At 46.2% G+C, this 18,090-nt stretch overlaps 12 protein-coding genes across 12 annotated transcripts; 6 read left to right on the top strand and 6 right to left on the bottom strand.

Moving 5' to 3' along the window:
- Window positions 1-5: 5 nt before the first annotated feature.
- YET3 (Yet3p) lies at window positions 6-569 on the bottom strand (the record flags this gene model as incomplete). The annotated part of the gene is made up of 1 exon (XM_037284051.1): window positions 6-569. The coding sequence occupies one exon, from the start codon at window positions 567-569 to the stop codon at window positions 6-8; it is 564 nt and encodes a 187-aa protein (XP_037139947.1).
- Window positions 570-1,274: 705 nt separating this feature from the next.
- BDF1 (chromatin-binding protein BDF1) lies at window positions 1,275-3,224 on the top strand (the record flags this gene model as incomplete). The annotated part of the gene is made up of 1 exon (XM_037284050.1): window positions 1,275-3,224. One exon carries the CDS (start codon window positions 1,275-1,277, stop codon window positions 3,222-3,224), a length of 1,950 nt encoding a protein of 649 aa, XP_037139946.1.
- Window positions 3,225-3,494: 270 nt separating this feature from the next.
- SKI2 (SKI complex RNA helicase subunit SKI2) lies at window positions 3,495-7,325 on the top strand (the record flags this gene model as incomplete). The annotated part of the gene is made up of 1 exon (XM_037284049.1): window positions 3,495-7,325. The coding sequence occupies one exon, from the start codon at window positions 3,495-3,497 to the stop codon at window positions 7,323-7,325; it is 3,831 nt and encodes a 1,276-aa protein (XP_037139945.1).
- Window positions 7,326-7,379: 54 nt separating this feature from the next.
- CBS1 (Cbs1p) lies at window positions 7,380-8,003 on the bottom strand (the record flags this gene model as incomplete). The annotated part of the gene is made up of 1 exon (XM_037284048.1): window positions 7,380-8,003. The coding sequence occupies one exon, from the start codon at window positions 8,001-8,003 to the stop codon at window positions 7,380-7,382; it is 624 nt and encodes a 207-aa protein (XP_037139944.1).
- Window positions 8,004-8,181: 178 nt separating this feature from the next.
- On the top strand, window positions 8,182-10,512 carry AFG2 (AAA family ATPase AFG2; the record flags this gene model as incomplete). The annotated part of the gene is made up of 1 exon (XM_037284047.1): window positions 8,182-10,512. The coding sequence occupies one exon, from the start codon at window positions 8,182-8,184 to the stop codon at window positions 10,510-10,512; it is 2,331 nt and encodes a 776-aa protein (XP_037139943.1).
- Window positions 10,513-10,734: 222 nt separating this feature from the next.
- On the top strand, window positions 10,735-12,735 carry VPS33 (tethering complex ATP-binding subunit VPS33; the record flags this gene model as incomplete). The annotated part of the gene is made up of 1 exon (XM_037284046.1): window positions 10,735-12,735. The coding sequence occupies one exon, from the start codon at window positions 10,735-10,737 to the stop codon at window positions 12,733-12,735; it is 2,001 nt and encodes a 666-aa protein (XP_037139942.1).
- Window positions 12,736-13,017: 282 nt separating this feature from the next.
- COX9 (cytochrome c oxidase subunit VIIa) lies at window positions 13,018-13,200 on the bottom strand (the record flags this gene model as incomplete). The annotated part of the gene is made up of 1 exon (XM_037284045.1): window positions 13,018-13,200. The coding sequence occupies one exon, from the start codon at window positions 13,198-13,200 to the stop codon at window positions 13,018-13,020; it is 183 nt and encodes a 60-aa protein (XP_037139941.1).
- Window positions 13,201-13,583: 383 nt separating this feature from the next.
- Window positions 13,584-13,805, top strand: COX8 (cytochrome c oxidase subunit VIII; the record flags this gene model as incomplete). The annotated part of the gene is made up of 1 exon (XM_037284044.1): window positions 13,584-13,805. One exon carries the CDS (start codon window positions 13,584-13,586, stop codon window positions 13,803-13,805), a length of 222 nt encoding a protein of 73 aa, XP_037139940.1.
- A 214-nt stretch (window positions 13,806-14,019) lies between these two features.
- CST9 (SUMO ligase CST9) lies at window positions 14,020-15,096 on the bottom strand (the record flags this gene model as incomplete). The annotated part of the gene is made up of 1 exon (XM_037284043.1): window positions 14,020-15,096. The coding sequence occupies one exon, from the start codon at window positions 15,094-15,096 to the stop codon at window positions 14,020-14,022; it is 1,077 nt and encodes a 358-aa protein (XP_037139939.1).
- Window positions 15,097-15,406: 310 nt separating this feature from the next.
- On the top strand, window positions 15,407-16,675 carry IDP1 (isocitrate dehydrogenase (NADP(+)) IDP1; the record flags this gene model as incomplete). The annotated part of the gene is made up of 1 exon (XM_037284042.1): window positions 15,407-16,675. One exon carries the CDS (start codon window positions 15,407-15,409, stop codon window positions 16,673-16,675), a length of 1,269 nt encoding a protein of 422 aa, XP_037139938.1.
- Window positions 16,676-16,756: 81 nt separating this feature from the next.
- HG536_0E01740 (uncharacterized protein) lies at window positions 16,757-16,957 on the bottom strand (the record flags this gene model as incomplete). The annotated part of the gene is made up of 1 exon (XM_037284041.1): window positions 16,757-16,957. One exon carries the CDS (start codon window positions 16,955-16,957, stop codon window positions 16,757-16,759), a length of 201 nt encoding a protein of 66 aa, XP_037139937.1.
- Window positions 16,958-17,091: 134 nt separating this feature from the next.
- Window positions 17,092-17,964, bottom strand: ATP10 (Atp10p; the record flags this gene model as incomplete). Its single annotated transcript, XM_037284040.1, has 1 exon — window positions 17,092-17,964. One exon carries the CDS (start codon window positions 17,962-17,964, stop codon window positions 17,092-17,094), a length of 873 nt encoding a protein of 290 aa, XP_037139936.1.
- Window positions 17,965-18,090: the final 126 nt, after the last annotated feature.

The following is an 18,090-nucleotide window of genomic DNA, read 5'->3' as shown; positions in this document are numbered from 1 at the left end:
TCTACCTACATCTCCGCCTGGAGCGCCTCGGCCTTCTCCTTCAAACGAGCAATCTCCGCGTCCTTCCGCTCGATCTCCTGCAACAGCTCCTGCTTCCTCTGCTCGTTCTCCTTCTCGCTCTCGGAAGTGTCGAATTTTGGCGATTCCTTCCGGTACCTGTCCTTCTGTTGCAGCAGCTCCTGGACAAGACCGAACGTTCTCGCCACGGTGAAAGTGAGAAACAGTGTCATCCCCGTCAGATACATGTTCCTCTGCGCCAGGAACTTGCGCGACAGCAGCTCGATCCTGTCCTGCGACGACACGACAGCCCCACCCTTGGCGGCTGCCGAAGACGATCCGGCCAGCTCCCGGTCGATGTTGTACACCTTGTTGATCGTATCCACAAACAGCAACAGGATGAACCCCAGAATAACCTTGATACTAATCTGGACCACTTCGTTCCGGAACGGCCGCAACAACACCAACGTCAGCGGTTTGCGAAACTTGGTCGGGATCGGAAGAGCCAAAACAGAGAAGATCACCACTTCCACCACCAAAATCCCAAATACCAAAGAATAATATAGCGACATCGCCCTATCTACTTACCTCTATCTACCACCTCGATCTACCTACCTCTCTCTCTCTCTCTCCTCTCGTCCCACTAGCCATATACCCTTATACCGAGAGTACCATATACCTGCGACCCCTAACGGATCGCACCCAAGAAAATGTGACTGTTTCCGCCCAGATGTACGGATGTCCAACGCATCATTTGATGAATGGGTGTTATCTCTACTCGCCAGAACAAACTTTTTCACGGCTAGCGTTCCAGGCAACTGTTACGCGGCTGAGTAAGATCCCAAACAGCACCCAAGACCACATCGCCACAGAACAAAGTGACAGAAACAGGTACGACTGGACACTCAAGAAGCAAATGAACTAAATACACATCGAAGTTGAAACAAACAAACCTCACGTATCAAAATTATATTTGTCATCAATCATAACTAATATAAGCCTCCCAAACAATCTCACCCCCCCATCCACCTTCGTTCCCTTTTTTCGACTCATCATGTGGGGAGACAACACGTAACCAACTTCTATTATGTAGTTCGTAAAAAACGCGAAACCGCGTTCACGCGTCGCGCTTGCTTTTTCACACCGCGCAAAGAAAAGGGAAAACCGCGCGCTCGGCGAAGGTATTTAAGCACCGAGCATTTTGCGAAGCTGCCGCGAGAACGGCCGTTCTTGTTTTTCAAGGCATAGCGCGAAGCGAAGCGACACGACACGCAACGATGGCGGAGTACGACGGAGGCGCGGTCGTGGTGAGTGACACACAGCAGCACCAGCATGATGTGGAGATCAAGGGCTTGAAGGTGGCGGAGGAGGCGGAGTCTATGTCGCCGACGCCAGTGGTGGGCGCTGCCGCGGCAGCGCCCGAGACGCCGGCGGCTAGCTCGCCAGCTCAGCCGGAGGCTGTGGATGCTGCCGGGGGCGGTGGTGAGCCGGAGGCGGAGGTGAACAAGACAGAGCCGGAAAGAGTTCCGGCTCCGGCTCCGCCGCCGGAGCCGGACATGGACAACTTGCCGCGCGATCCGCTGCCCAAACACCAGCAGAAACACGCAGTGATGACGATCAAGGCGGTGAAACGGTTGAAAGACGCGCGGCCGTTTCTGCAGCCGGTGAACCCTGTGGCGCTGAACATTCCTTTTTACTTCAACCACATCAAGCGGCCGATGGATCTGTCGACGATAGAGCGCAAGTTGAATGTCAACGCGTACGAAACGCCCGAGCAGGTGGCGGCAGACTTCAACCTGATGGTCGAGAACTGTGTCTCGTTCAACGGGGCGAACGCGATGATATCGCAGATGGCGCGCAACATACAGGCGGCTTTTGAAAAACACATGCTCAACATGCCGGCAAAGGACGCGCCACCGGTGAAACAGACGCGCAAGAAGAGACCGATCGACGAGGAGCCGCCCGTGGTGATTAGACGCGCGCAGACCCACAATGGCAGACCCAAGAGGGAGATCCATCCGCCGAAATCCAAGGATATCTATCCCTACGAGACGAGAAAGCCCAAGTCGAAGAAACTGCAGCAGGCAATGAAGTTCTGTGCGGGTGTGATCAAGGAGCTGACCAGCAAGAAGTACGCGTCGTTCAACTATCCGTTCTTGGAACCCGTGGACCCCGTGGCGATGAATTTACCCACGTATTTCGACTACGTGAAGGAACCGATGGATCTCGGCACAGTGGCCAAGAAGTTGGATAACTGGAAGTATCAGACGCTGGAAGAGTTCGAAAGGGACGTAAGGCTCGTTTTCGAGAACTGCTACAAATTTAACCCGGACGGTACCATTGTCAACATGATGGGTCATCGTTTGGAAGATATCTTCAATACGAAGTGGGCAGAGAGACCCATCATAGATGATTACGAATCTGAAGCGGACTCTAATGAATACGGTTACGGTTACGATTACGACTCCGACATTTATGATTCCAATGACTCGGACTCGATCATCGATGAGAGTTCAATCACAAATCCTGCTATTCAGTACTTGGAAGAACAGCTGGAGAGAATGAAACATGAGCTACAGCAATTAAAGAAGCAGGAACTCGATAAGATTAGAAAAGAGAGGCGACTGGCCCGTGGGTCAAGAAAACAGCGCACAAAGAGATCCAGGAGAGGCAGACTATCACCGGGCGAAAATGGTCAATCTCTCAATGGCTTCAAGAACAAAAAGAAGTTCAAGACAGTGGTCACATACGATATGAAGAAAATCATCACCGAGCGGATCAACGATCTGCCAACTTCCAAGTTAGAAAAGGTCATTGCTATCATCAAGAAATCGATGCCTCATTTGGCCGAAGATGACGAAGTGGAACTGGATCTCGATACGCTGGACAATAACACCGTCTTGACACTTTACAACACATTCTTCAGAGAATACGACACGTCGCCGAATGACGCAAATGGGGTAAACGGCAATATCGCTAACGGTCTGGAGCATTCGTTGTCGCCACCAACCAATGGCCACGCAAGGAAGAGAAGATCTAAAGCGCTAAGTCAGGAGGAGCAGACGAGACAGATCGAAAAGATCAAGAATAAACTGGCCATTTTAGATGGAGCCTCTCCTCTAAGTCAAAACGGTTCACCAATAAATTCGGCCTATCAGGTAAATCATGTAAATGGGTTCTCTTCGTCCGATGATGACGAGGCAAGCAGCGAAAGCGAGGAGGAATGAATGAATTGAGCAAAGCCATTCAACATTGTTTCGATTATTAATATAAACTGGAGTAAACACAAATACTTGGGGAAGGTAATAGACAGCATTTGTAACATTATATCAAACTATATAACATAGAAGCATCCATAACTTGCAGCACCTTCATAAACTTTATCACCACGTATTGAATGACTCTAGTTTTTCATATTGAACAACTATAAGGAAGTGGTGAATTAATACAATAGAGCACGGTTCTGTTGATTCTGCTAAGCCATCGGTTCGAGTGCTATGGCCACTGTATTCACTGAAAAAGGACTAGATGATTTATTCCAGAGCTTAAGGGAGGTTAGCAATGATGATGCTGTTGAGATCTTTGAAAATAGAGTCTCCACAATACGTGACGAGAATTTGATGGAGCAACCAAGTGATGAAGCTGTGAAAGAGAGGTTTTTAAAGCCGTCAAATGTTTTACCTTGGAGTCTTCTCGATACTGTGCAAAGTGTTCCTCAATTGGATTTCATGAAGGACGATGATCAAATCAGTATCAATAAGTATGATTATAAAGGGTTGGTGAAGATTCCAGGGCCACTAGGCAGAACTTCTTACCATCTGAGAAGGAAGGGGATTGAAGGAAGAATTTGTGGCTATAAGGAAGGCGTGAATTTGAAAGAAGTGGCAAACGCAAATGCTTCGAATTCTTTGTCGCTTAATAGAAGCATAAGCAGCCATAGCAACACAACCAGGGGATCGACGTCTCAATTGCCATTCACTCCAGGCGGGATTTCAATGAATGCGATCCATGGCTCGGCTCAAGGAATTTCCCTTACTGAAAAGGTTACAAAATTATTGCACAAGGATGACCAGGGATTATTCGATGTGCCCAGTGGGCTTGAGAGAGGGATACGACCTCTGGCTCCTAACGTGAAGAATGAAACCAAGCCACTAAGTGACGTTAAGGAGCTGAATGATGTGAATAACGATTTCAATGTCGAGGAGGAGCTTACAAATGAGAGGCTGAGAACCGAGAAGGAAACTGATTACGAAACGGTATCTACAACTCCGAAAGAACAGACTGGCGGGACCGCCTTGCCTGATATCGATGATCTGTTACCGATGGGTATCGATTTCGCAAGAAATGTTCCGAGTACGCAAAAGAAGCTTGAAAGGAAAGAGTGGGCACATGTCGTAGATCTGAACCATAAAATCGATAATTTTGCCGAGCTGGTCCCCAATCCCGCGAGAACATGGCCTTTTGAACTCGATACCTTCCAAAAAGAAGCAGTCTATCATCTGGAACAGGGAGACTCTGTGTTCGTCGCCGCACATACGTCCGCTGGTAAAACGGTAGTTGCTGAATACGCAATTGCCATGTCTAAGAGAAACATGACAAAGACTATCTACACATCTCCTATCAAGGCTTTGTCAAACCAAAAGTTCCGAGATTTTAAGGAGACTTTTGATGATGTGGGCGTAGGCTTAATCACCGGTGATGTCCAGATCAACCCCGAGGCAAACTGCCTGATTATGACGACAGAGATCTTGAGATCTATGCTGTACAGAGGTGCCGATCTGATCAGAGATGTCGAATTTGTAATCTTTGATGAGGTTCATTACGTTAACGACCAGGACCGTGGTGTCGTTTGGGAAGAAGTCATCATCATGCTGCCTCAGCATGTCAAATTCATTCTTCTTTCAGCCACTGTGCCAAACACTTTCGAATTTGCTAATTGGATAGGCAGGACAAAGCAGAAGAACATTTATGTCATTTCCACTCCAAAGAGACCAGTGCCACTGGAGATCAATATATGGGCTAAGAACCAGTTGATCCCAGTCATAAGCCCTAATAAGGAATTCCTGGATGCGAACTTCAAGAAGCACAAAGATTTGTTAGCGGGCGAACCTGTCAATGATCTTAAGAAGAAAGAATCTCAACGTGGGTCTAATCAGCGAGGTCCGCCACAACGTGGTGGACGCGGAGGACGTGGTGGACGCGGTGGGAGTGGCAATGGACGAGGGGGTTCTCGTGGAGCTGGAGCTATCGGCTCGAACAAAAGTCAATTTTTCAAGAGAAGTGGTCCATCTAAAAAGACCTGGCCTGACGTCGTCAACTACCTGAAGTCGAAAGATCTATTACCGGCGGTGGTTTTCGTTTTTAGCAAGAAACGGTGTGAGGAGTATGCAGACTGGCTAGAAGGTGTCAACTTTTGCAATGGTAAAGAAAAATCTCAGATTTTCATGTTCATTGAAAAATCAGTAACTAGATTAAAGAAAGAAGATAGGGAATTGCCGCAGATTTTAAAAATAAGATCGCTCTTGGAGCGTGGTATTGCAGTTCACCATGGAGGTTTGCTACCAATTGTGAAGGAGCTTATTGAGATGCTTTTCGCTCGAGGTCTAATTAGAGTCCTTTTCGCAACTGAGACATTTGCCATGGGTTTGAACCTTCCTACCAGGACTGTTGTTTTCAGTGAGATACAAAAACATGACGGTACAGGCTTGAGAAATCTGACACCTGGCGAATTCACCCAAATGGCCGGAAGAGCGGGCCGTCGTGGTTTAGACGAAAAGGGTGTCGTCATAGTCATGGCCTATAATGACCCTCTGCAATCTGCTTCTTTCAAAGAAGTTACGCTTGGTATTCCAACAAAACTGCAGTCACAATTTAGGCTCACTTACAATATGATTTTGAATCTTCTCAGAATTGAAGCATTGAAAGTTGAGGAGATGATAAAATACTCGTTCAGCGAGAATTCTAAGCAGACTCTCTTACCTGAGCAGGAACAGAAAATTATGGAGCTACAAGATAAATTGCAAGAGATACAATTCTACGATACTGCGGATTCTAATGCTGACCTAGACGGATTTTTGTATGCAGTTGTCAAGTACAGAAAGGTTACTGCCCAGATGATGGAAGAGCTGGCCAAGACCGACGCAATTTTCCATGCTCTCAAAGTGGGAAGATTGATCGTCTTTCGGGACTCGAATGACAATGCTAGACTTGGATTCGTATTCCGCACCAATATGAAAGACAATTCTGCTGTTGTAATGACTTTCACTGAGCCGAATGCGTTGAGTAACGGCGAGCCAAATCACCTACCGTATATTGCGGGAATGACCAAGTATACCATTAATAATTTTACCAAATTCAAAAGCACCCGATATTCTATGGAGGAAGTTCCACTAACTTCCATCGAGCTTATAACGGCTTACACACTGAAAATATCTTTTACAAGCATTATGAAAAAGGAGGAAGAAGCCATGAAGGAATTTGATGATGAAGTCAGGATCATTTTAAAGATTTCTCAGAGGCTGAAGGAAAGTTTGGCAGAGAAGAAAGGAAGCTTGAAAGTTCATCAGAAGATTCTGGAAAGAAACAACATCAAGACAGAGATCATGTCATTGCGAGCAGTGAGCGACCCACGTCTCGCCGAGCAATTCCTGCCAAAATACAAAGCTTTCAAGATCCAGGAGGAGATTGAAAATTTACGGCATTTGATGTCAGATCAGAACTTGAATTTACTGCCGGATTACGAAAGGAGATTGGCTGTTTTGAAAGATGCCGGATTTATCGACCAGAACCAGAACGTTCTATTGAAAGGAAGAGTTGCTTGTGAGATTAATTCGGGATATGAATTGGTCCTTACGGAGCTAATTCTAGACAATTTCTTGGGTGATTTTGAACCAGAGGAAATCGTTGCTCTCTTGTCTGTTTTCGTTTACGAAGGCCGTACTCGAGAGGAAGAACCGCCAATCGTTACACCAAGGCTTGCTAGGGGTAAAAAACGTATTGAAGAAATCTACAGCCAAATGTTGAAAGTCTACGAGGCACACCAGATTCCTCTAACCAGAGAGGAAGCAGAATTCCTGGAGAAAAAAAGGTTTGCACTCATGAATGTTGTTTACGAGTGGGCTCGCGGTCTTTCCTTTAAAGAAATCATGGAGATAAGTGTGGAAGCCGAGGGTACTGTCGTTAGAGTGATAACTTGGCTGGACGAAATTTGCCGTGAAGTGAAAACCGCATCAATAATTATTGGGAACACCAACCTTCATATGAAGATGAGTCAAGCCCAGGAGCTCATCAAGAGGGACATTGTGTTTGCCGCCTCACTTTACTTGTAATTTTTAGTGTACTGATGTCGTAAGCAGGAAAATCACTAGATGAGACTTCGCTTTCTAGCGTAGCAAAATGGCCCGAGCAATCGGGTTTGTAATCTTCTCTCTCAGAAATTTACTAACGATGGTTAATTCATTTGTCACCGAAATGTAGCCAATGACAGCGCTGAAAGCTTTTCGATCGAAACCATGCTGAATTCTTTCTGGGATTCGATTGCTGGGAGCTGGAAGCCTCGCCAGGTTCGTTAACTTCTTATTTCTAAGGAAACGTCGTATCAATTCCGGCGAATCCTTTTTCCAGCTACTCATATGGTCCATTTTCGCTGCGAAATTAAAATCAAAACCTGATATATCCTGCTCCGATCTCTTGAACAGATTCAGGAACGTCTTATTCATATTCAGCAAAAGAAGATTCTCTCCCAGCATCTCTAGCTGTTTGTTACTATAATTTTTACCATTCGGCAGCTCTACTCTGGCAAATTTGGTGGGATAGAAGCATTTCACCAGCTCAGACTCCGCCTGAAGCTCAATGTGATATTCTCCGGGTTGCAATGACTTGGCCAACTTTTCCAATCGCTGTATATTTCCTTCCTTCTGCCGGCTAAGTACTCTCTCTCTTAAAGCAGGCGGAAGCTCTGCAGACTTGAATGCTCTTGCTACCACATTTCTCACAATACCTGGCATTTATATAGATGGGTTGCTGCAATGGTGAAAGGTATCTGATGCTCCAGCCATTGACAGTAATACAAGTAGTGGTAATTTATTATAAGCGATGTTGAAAATTTCACTAGCTTAGAAGTAATTGAGCCTGAACTTGTAGGATAAGCGGGCGACACGTATCGACTGATAGGTTCAGAGTGAAATGGCTCCAAAGGCTGGCTCGTCAGCTTCATCCTCCAAAAAGAAGAACTCATCTGGCGCCAGCAACGATGGTTTAAAGGCGTCCAAGTTCAAGCTACCTGCCGAATACATAGCGAGACCATTGCCGGTTAAAAAATACGGTACAAAAGATACCTGCACTGTAGTGGTCCATCCCAATGTTTTGAAGGAACTTGAGATTAGTAACGGCTCCGTGTGTGTGATCTCTAAACTTGGCACAGCAGGCGTGGTCGCCGTCGCCAAGCCAGGCGAAGAGGATTCTCATCCTAGCAACGTTGTGATGATCTCTGACACATTGAGAGCTGTTGGCAATGTTATATTTGGTGACCGTTTAGAGATCAAGAAGATTCGAAGCCAGCCAGCCTATGCTTCCACTGTGACCGTTGGGTCGTCAGTGACAGTTGAGGCGTTAGCAGAGAAGAAAATCGAGCAATTGCTGAATGATTGTGGGATTATCATGCCGGGAATGACGTTTGAGAATTTTGATTTAGGCAACGGAGCGACTTGCAAACTCTGCATCGCTGATGTCGTCGACGACAGTCTGCCCGATCTGTCTCGATGCCAGATTAGCGACAACGAAGACAATGGGATTGAAGATTCCCTATACCTATCTCTGCCGGTTTTGTATCGTAAAGGAACCACTGAGGTGAAGTTAACTGACAATTTGGAGCCCGACGCTAAGTACAATCTGCCGCAAGCCTTGAACTACGATGTAGTCGGCGGGCTGGCGAAGGAGGTGAATGTTCTGAAAAATACGATAGAGCTGCCCCTTCACCAGCCTTCACTCTTCACCCAATTTGCCGTCACTCCACCAAGAGGCGTATTGTTACATGGGCCACCTGGTACTGGTAAAACGATGCTATTGAGGTGTGTGGCAAACACCTCTAATGCTCATGTTCTCACGATCAATGGGCCATCGATTGTGTCCAAGTATCTGGGCGAAACTGAAGCAGCATTACGTGAAATATTCGACGAGGCTAGAAAGTACCAGCCTTCAATCATATTCATAGATGAAATCGACTCGATCGCGCCAAATCGTTCGCATGATGATTCAGGTGAGGTTGAGAGTAGAGTTGTCGCTACCCTATTGACACTAATGGATGGAATGGGTGCCGCGGGGAGAGTTGTGGTTGTGGCGGCAACAAATAGACCCAACTCGATCGATCCTGCTCTAAGAAGACCCGGTAGATTTGATCAAGAGGTTGAAATTTCGATCCCGGATGCAGACGCAAGATTGGATATCTTAACCAAGCATTTCAGTAAAATGTCCCCAGATCGTCATACACTGTCACAGGATGATATCAAAAGAATCTCATTGAAGACTCACGGATACGTGGGAGCAGACTTGGTCGCATTATGCAGGGAGTCAGTCATGCGAACAATCGCAAGAGGAATAAGCGAGGGATCTACGGAGTCGCTCAAAGTGTCCGTCGAAGACGTCGAGCACGCAATGACGGAGATACGGCCAAGCGCCATGAGAGAAATCTTTCTAGAAATGCCAAAGGTCTATTGGTCTGATATTGGTGGTCAGGAAGAGCTGAAGCGCAAAATGGTGGAAATGATCCAGTTGCCCTTGGAGGCATCTGCCACATTTTCTAGGCTGGGGATCTCGGCTCCTAAAGGAGTGCTATTATATGGTCCGCCTGGCTGCTCCAAGACTTTGACCGCTAAGGCCTTAGCGACAGAATCGGGGCTCAATTTCCTAGCTGTCAAAGGTCCTGAAATCTTCAGCAAATATGTCGGTGAATCTGAGAGGGCAATAAGAGATATTTTTCGAAAAGCCAGGGCAGCCGCTCCCAGCATTATCTTCTTTGATGAAATCGACGCACTATCGCCTGATAGAGATGGCCCCTCAACATCAGCAGCTGGCCACGTACTGACCTCGCTCCTGAATGAAATTGATGGTGTCGAGGAGCTAAAGGGCGTGGTAATTGTCGGTGCCACCAACAGACCAGATGAAATCGATCCTGCATTGTTACGACCTGGTAGGCTGGATAGACATATATACGTCGCCCCTCCAGATTACGCCGCTAGGTTGCAGATCCTGAGGAAGTGCTCTATGAAATTTTCTCACGACGAAAAACCAGATTACGACATCGAGGAGCTTGCACAGAAGACCGAGGGCTGTTCTGGTGCCGAAGTGGTTCTGCTCTGTCAGGAAGCTGGTCTCGCCGCCATAATGGAGAACACAGATACCAAAAGTGTAAAGGCACGCCATTTTGAGAAAGCACTAAGTGGCATTTCCAGAGGTATCACACCAGAAATGCTAGAATATTATCAAGCATTTGCCGCAAGAGGCGGCATATCTGCCTAATTGTTGATAATTCTCATCATAAAGCTCTGTTGGGACATTAACTAAGAGCATTATGTAGACTTTAATCGTTAACTATACATTTATATTCTGCGTCAGCATATTGTGTCGCCAGATAGCCTTTTACTGTCGCGCGGCCTTTAAATACAGTGGTGGAAGTTTGAAGATTTAAGGTATCAGAACTTCAATGAATTTGAAGCTTGAGGTGCACCAAAGGCATCTACCATGAGTTCCCAATGGAATACTCGTCACTTTAGCAAGAAATTGGGAGGTTCTTTATGCAAAGTTCTGAGAGAGATCTCGTCTGAAGACCAAATTCTTGTGCTACAGCCTGAGATGGTTTCTGTCATAGGCGAGTTCGTCACTTTCAGCCAATTGACATCGTCTACGCCTGTCAGAAAGATCGTTGTGCTGAGTGACCAGACGATTACCGATTTATCGAATATCTTGGCTTCAACAATTGCGATGCAGCTTGTGTTCCTCATTGACGTGCGGGCCGATCTAGCTATTCCTGCAGCACTGCCAGATATTTTAGGCAAGTTAAATCTAGAGAGTGTCAATCTGATATATTGCACTTGGGAGACCCAGAAGGCCAATAGTCTACTGAATCGTGGGTCCGACGATGACTTTAAGATTCCACATTTTATTCAGCATCAACTTCCGAAAGGAATTGATGTACGCTTACATCCGCTGGCTATGCTGGCTTTCCCACAAATAGACGACAATTTGCTAGTTGGGAATTTTTTGTTCAATAGTGATGGCGGAAACATGTATTCACCAAATACGTGCTCCATGCAGTCCGCTACTAGGGCTATTCTTCTGGACAATATGGCCAACTGTTTACACACGTTGATGAAGGAAACGAAGTCAATCATCACAGATGCCATTGCTTTTGGAGAGGAATCAGAAAAACTACTGCATCTCCTTCGGGGCAGAATCGAAGCAGGTGAAGACGACGAAGAAGCTTTCATCAAGGATACACTTTATGGTGATAAATACAGTGGTATTGAGAAAGACCTGGTTGTTATTGAGCGAGATATGGATCCATTGACTCCTTTACTTACACAACTGACGTACTCGGGTTTACTTGATGAGATTTATGGCCTGTCAACGGACGGAAAAGTGAATGGACTTGAAGATGTAGCACTAAAATACCGAACTGACGAAATATGGGACGATTTGAAATTCATGAACTTTGGAGCTCTGGGACCGCAGCTGAATCAAATGGCTAAAGATTTGCAGGACAAGTACGATGCTAGGCATAAGGCTGAGAGTGTCGGAGAGATAAAAGAATTTGTCGAGTCGCTCTCATCACTGCAAGCCAAACAAAAATTGCTGAAGGTTCATACAACCTTGTCTTCCAATGTTCTTCAGGAAGTTGAAAACAATGCTTCCATTCAGTTCAATCGGATATTAGAACTCGAGCAAAATATATTGCTGGGCAACCTTGACCACAAGTCCAGCTGTGATAGCTTACTGGAATTGATCTACGAGGGAGAAGTTAGTCTGAAACGCATTTTGAGACTGATATGCTTATCTTCAATCTGCAAGTACGGCTTGAGGGATAAGGATTACGACTTGTTAAAACGAGAACTCATCGACACTTACGGAATCGAAACTTGTTTCCAACTGGAAAAGCTGACTGTTTCTGGACTATTTTCCAGCAAAGGTCTGCTAGCAAATCACAGCAATAGCGCTTGGAGAAAGGAATATCGCTATATATCCACTTGGCTGGATACTCTACCGCCGGTTGAAGACGAAGGCACAGAGGTCCCAAGCCGTAAGGGTGGGCATGATGCTGCGAACCCAAGAGATGCCACCTTTGCGTATTGTGGCGTGATTCCCCTGGTGGTCAGGTTCGTACAACTCCTTTATGACAGATCTGTCGTCAGCAAGAATTATGCGTCGCAGCAACCTTATATCATATCCAGGAGACCGAGTTTGGCCAAAATCGGCGGACTCTTCGAGCAGATTTACGGCAGAGCCAACGTGGTTCATGAAGAATCCTGGCTTCCAGATCTAAAGAAGAACAAGAAGCGAGTCACTATAGGCCAAAAGGATAGCAAAACCAACGACATAACGATAATTGCATTCTTAGGAGGTGTGACGCTAGGTGAGATAGCAACTTTAAGATTCTTGCAAAACAGCCTGCAAGCCAAGAATATTAATAAGAGATTCATTTTTGTATGCGATGGGATAATAAACGGGAGTCGTTATATCCCATAATGGATAGGTGCTCTGGGAGTTATGGTAATAAAACCAAAAGACCATTCCGCTCAATAAATTTGAATATATAGAGGATTAAATAATGATCGACATAATCCATGGATGTTATCGCATCAATATTCTCTCAATTGATTATTCTTTCCGTGTGTTAAAGGTAAAACCTTGAATAGTATGATAAATGACAAGTATTTTAGCTGTGATAAGTAGACTCACAGTTCGAATCTTCTGCAGGTCCAAGTGAATTCATCGCATTGAAACCTTACAAATTCGCTCTTCTGCTTCTTAGTTTTCAAGCTTCTTTTGTTCTGCTAGCTGGGCGTAGTACGTCTCACGCTTGTTAATCACATCTTTATGGAAACCCCACCACCAGTAGCTTGCCATAGCACCACCAAGGGCGAAACCGATGAAAATATCAGCTAGGATTCTTTTCTTCAAAGTACCAGTAATTGGAGCAATTGCAGACATCTTGATCAATGATTGGGCAACTAATCACTGGACAATCTAATCTTCTGGAGAAGTTGTGCTTCTCCTTATAATGCCAATCAGGCTTGTGCTCTCATCGAGAGACCGAAAATGACAAACCTGAATGTCAAAGTTCGTCTTTCCTCCTTCTGCGTATCCTCCTGCCGAGGACCAATCAACGGGCTGCATTCGGCTCTTCGCTATGCTGCCGAACCCAAACATCGCGCTCATTCGTTTTTATCGGCGTACTCGATTTTTGTAAGGAAGCGAACATTAATTGAAGTCAAATCGAACAGTCTCCTTCACTTAACAGAAAGCTTGAGAAGTTCCATTCTGATTGATACTTTCCTTCTAGCTACCACGGTACGAGGTCAATCCAAGGCGAAATGTTGAGACAACAATTGGTTAGGTTTTCCACGAGAAGAGCTTTCTCATCATCTATGAGATCCCAAGTGCACTTCAAAGAAGGAGTCTACTCTAACATCCCTGTCAAGATTCACAACAGAAAGATTCCATTTGCGCTTATCCACTTCGGCTTCTTCTCCCTAGGGTTTTTGGTGCCATTTTTCGCATCTTACGTGCAGTTGAAAAAATCTGGTATCCTCTAAGTTAACTGTCCTTTGACATTCTCATAGTGCATTTGCTGTGCACCGTTTACTCAATATTCACTGGAGAAATAAAATTTTGCAAAAGGGAACTCAAAGAGAGAACAAGGTACCGCTTTCTTGGTATACATCAGTGAGAGCCACTTATATCATTTTGTATTCCCATGTTTATGTTCAATAATTAAATCGGAGAGAAATATTCACAAACACTTATCCTCTACTTTATGCGTCGAAATCTATTGTTCGTTCCCTTGCCTATCAGGCTCTGTGAGCCTGAGCTTCTTTGGCGGCTCGTGTTGCTGCGCATTAAAAGACCAGTTTGGGTTTGCATGCTACTACTGCTCCTCATGTGCGGAGTCAAACCTTGATGTCCTCGGGAAGCACCTATTACATTGTTAAATGTATGATTTCTTTTGACAACTCTCAGTTTATCCAAGGCACTAGGAAACTGACTTTGATTCATGACATTGGCTTTCTTGGCACCACAGTCACCGTTTGATATTGCCGCAGAGTTCCTAGATCTTCCTTCTAACAAAGAAGAATTGGATGGATTCCCGTAATAATCGCCCGATGGAGAAGTAAGGCCGTTCAACTGGGTCGATTCCGCAATAGCCCCATCAGCAGAGAAAGTTTTCTCCCCGGCGTCAGAAGATCTCGGCATTACCTTCAGTGGCTTCATTTGCCGCTGTAATTTATGTCTCAGTGGCGATGAATTCTTCAGCTTCCGAAGGAAGCAATGCTCGTCTCGCTGGGCGGCTATGTCATCGCCTGCATCAGCGGTTAAGTCGACCGTGTCAGGTGGTTTCAGCGCTGTAAATACAGATGTTTCAGTGGACTTAAGCTGGCCAGAAGAGTCCTCCTGCTTCGCGAGCACGGCCTCCAGCTCAGTTATTCTAGATTTCAACCTTGCCACGGAGTCCAACTCGTGCTTCGCCTGACAGAGAAGCTGTCTTTGCCGGGCACATTTCTCCCTCAGCTTAATACAGTGCTCCTGGTAGTAGTGACATTGGTTCACCAACCCGCTGGACTGGAACTGCGATACGATGTACAGATTTTCCAAAAGTGTCGACATCGGCCGGAAAAGGTCCCCTATATCCTGCGGCAACTGTTTATTCTCAACGAGCCTGATCGCCATCACATCTCGATTCTTGCATATGGGACACGCTGTCGTATTCAAGTGTTCTGAGCATAGTATATGAGCACACGAAGTCAAATGAAGAGGATCTTCTCTGGTAGACTGTCTGTGACAGACTCCACAATACACAAACGGCTGATTGAAAAGCCCGTCAGACATAGAGACCGTTCTCACTACCTACAGGCGCCACTTTCCATCACTCCTTGCTTCAGAAAGTGGTATGTATTATCAAGCAATTAGCCGCCGACCTCTCGACTCGACTGCCGTCCCAAATGAGATGTCCGGAATGGACCGTCTTACTGTCGGACAAAAAATATTGATGACCGATTGAGTTGGAACTTTAATTTCCAGCTATTTGAAGAAACTGGAAACACAGTTCTTCTTGATTACAGTTAAATACTCATTGCGTGTCGATACCTAGGGCGGTCTCGAGTAATTGCAAAGAGCGGAATTCGCCATACCTCTGACGATGCTTTCGAGAAGATTCTTTTCAACAGGCTCCGTTCTATCAAAGATCAAGGTGAAAAATCCCGTTGTGGAACTGGACGGTGATGAGATGACCCGTATCATCTGGGATAGGATCAAGAACAGGCTCATCTTGCCCTACGTGGACGTCGATCTGAAATACTATGACTTATCAGTGACATCACGTGACGCAACCCAGGATAAGATTACTGTTGATGCTGCCAATGCCATCAAGAAGTATGGGGTCGGTATCAAATGTGCTACTATCACGCCGGATGAGGCTCGTGTCAAGGAGTTTAACTTGAGCCAGATGTGGAAATCTCCAAACGGAACTATCAGAAACATTCTTGGCGGAACCGTTTTCCGTGAGCCAATTGTGATCCCCAGGATCCCCCGTCTGGTGCCAGGCTGGGAGAAGCCTATTATCATCGGTAGACATGCGCATGCTGACCAGTACAAGGCCACCGATGCGGTTATTCCTGGTCCGGGAAAGCTGGAATTGGTTTACAAGCCAGCGGATGGTTCCGAGCCTAAGACAATGGAAGTCTACGACTACAAGGGTGCCGGAGTCGCCCTAGCTATGTACAATACCGATGAGTCTATCCGCGGTTTTGCGCACGCATCTTTTAAACTGGCTTTGAACAAGAGATTAAATTTATTCTTGTCCACCAAGAACACCATCTTAAAGAAGTACGATGGTAGGTTCAAGGACATCTTCCAGGAGTTGTTCGATGCTGAGTACAAGTCTCAATTTGAGGCTGCCGGCATCTCTTATGAGCACCGTCTGATCGACGATATGGTTGCTCAGATGATCAAATCGAAGGGTGGGTTCATCATGGCGTTGAAGAACTACGACGGTGACGTCCAATCCGACATCGTCGCCCAAGGTTTCGGTTCTTTGGGATTGATGACTTCAGTTTTGGTCACCCCAGATGGTAAGACGTTTGAAAGTGAGGCTGCACACGGTACGGTCACCAGACACTACAGACAGCACCAACAAGGAAAGGAAACCTCCACGAACTCCATCGCCTCCATTTTCGCATGGACCAGAGGTCTCGCCAAAAGGGGCGAGCTGGACAACACGCCAGAGGTCGTCAACTTCGCCAACCTGTTGGAAGCGGCCACCTTGAACACCGTCCAGGAAGACGGTATCATGACAAAGGATCTCGCCTTCGCCTGCGGCAGGACTGATAGAGACTCCTACGTGAACACCAACCAATTTTTGGAAGCCGTCGAGAAGAGATTGCAGAAGGAGATCAATTCCGTTGAGTAGTTCGCCTGATACTTTCCTCGCCAAAGCTGAACTTATAAACTCGTACATACGGTTCCATTGGCAACACCGTGCGTTTGGCCCTCAGACTCTATTTAACTTTTCATATTCCAGCTCTTTTTTTTCCAAGTACTCCCAGAGATACATTAACGAATAATACGATCCGATGCTTAGCATTAGCACCTTACCTACCGGCCTCGCCCACCTGCTGTACAACAATGCATGACGAGATGGCGGCTGAGACTTAGGCCTGATTGGCGTTGATGAGTAGAATCGTGCCAGCATTTTATCGCCTCTTATAGTAGTAGCTCTGCTTAATGGGTACCATCATGAGCTAACTTGACTAGCATATAGTAACAACGTGTCCCGTGATAATGCTTGAACCAAGCCAGAATACTGTCATATCTATGTACAGGTTTCTATAAGGCTTCAGAGGCCTGGGATGGCGGTGCAAATTCCTTGCGGACACCTCTCACACACTTCCATAGCAGTTTGAACTCATCCTCGGAGGCAGCGCCGCACGCCATCCATCTGATCTTCAAATCGGGATCGACGACAATCACGTAGCCGGTATAGATGTTATTGATCTCTAGGGACTCTCTCACAGTAAATGGCAGCTGGTCTCTGTCACACTGGAAGTAGTTGGCGTGTCTCAATGGCGGTATCAGGGAGCGCAATTTGTAGGCAGATAATTTGGCTATGATCGACTTGACTGCGTTCTCCAGGAAACTGACCTCCACAATTTGGGTATTGGAAGTTGCGAGCTTCTCGAGGTCTTTCCCAAGATAGTCGAGGTCCAGCTCCCTGTTTTGAAAGTACTGTTTCGACAAGTCGTCGCCGACCTTGTTGGTGAAAAGCCTGACGACACTCGTCTTCCCCTTCAGAGTCTCCTCCAGGTCTTTTGTGAGCCCGGACAACGAGGTACCTTTCAGGTGGGGGAAGTACAATGCTCTATCAGCCCTCCAGTACGATTTTGGCGATATAAACATCTTGCCTCCATGTTTTTGGAACGCATGAAGCTCGTACATCCCAGACTTGCTGAACTCTACGCCAAGCTCCTGACTTCTCTTCTCGGTCTTGTCACGATCAAACATTTCTCTGAAAGAGTTTCCCTTAGAGTACACAGTCTGTGATGTCGGTGGAGTCTGCATACCAATTGGTCTCACCAGTTCCCTGACGATGTGTTCCTTTGGGGCGGCGTCAACCACATTTTTGAAGAACTTGTTCACAAAGAGGCTTGCTGGAGTGGTCGATATGAGCCGCTTGGTGCCCGGCGTAATCCCAAATGCCATTGATGAGCTCCACTGGTGCTTTTTTGCTTGCTTCTTAGTTAGCTGGTCTAAGCTTAATAGGTAAAAAATCCGAGATGTCCCTTGAGCGTTCAACCTTATTAGAGTGAAGGAACATATTTGCCCGGT

This window comes from Torulaspora globosa, chromosome 5 (genome assembly GCF_014133895.1).
Source record: "Torulaspora globosa chromosome 5, complete sequence".
NCBI lineage: Eukaryota > Fungi > Ascomycota > Saccharomycetes > Saccharomycetales > Saccharomycetaceae > Torulaspora > Torulaspora globosa.
This window is presented reverse-complemented; position numbering and strand designations above follow the sequence as displayed.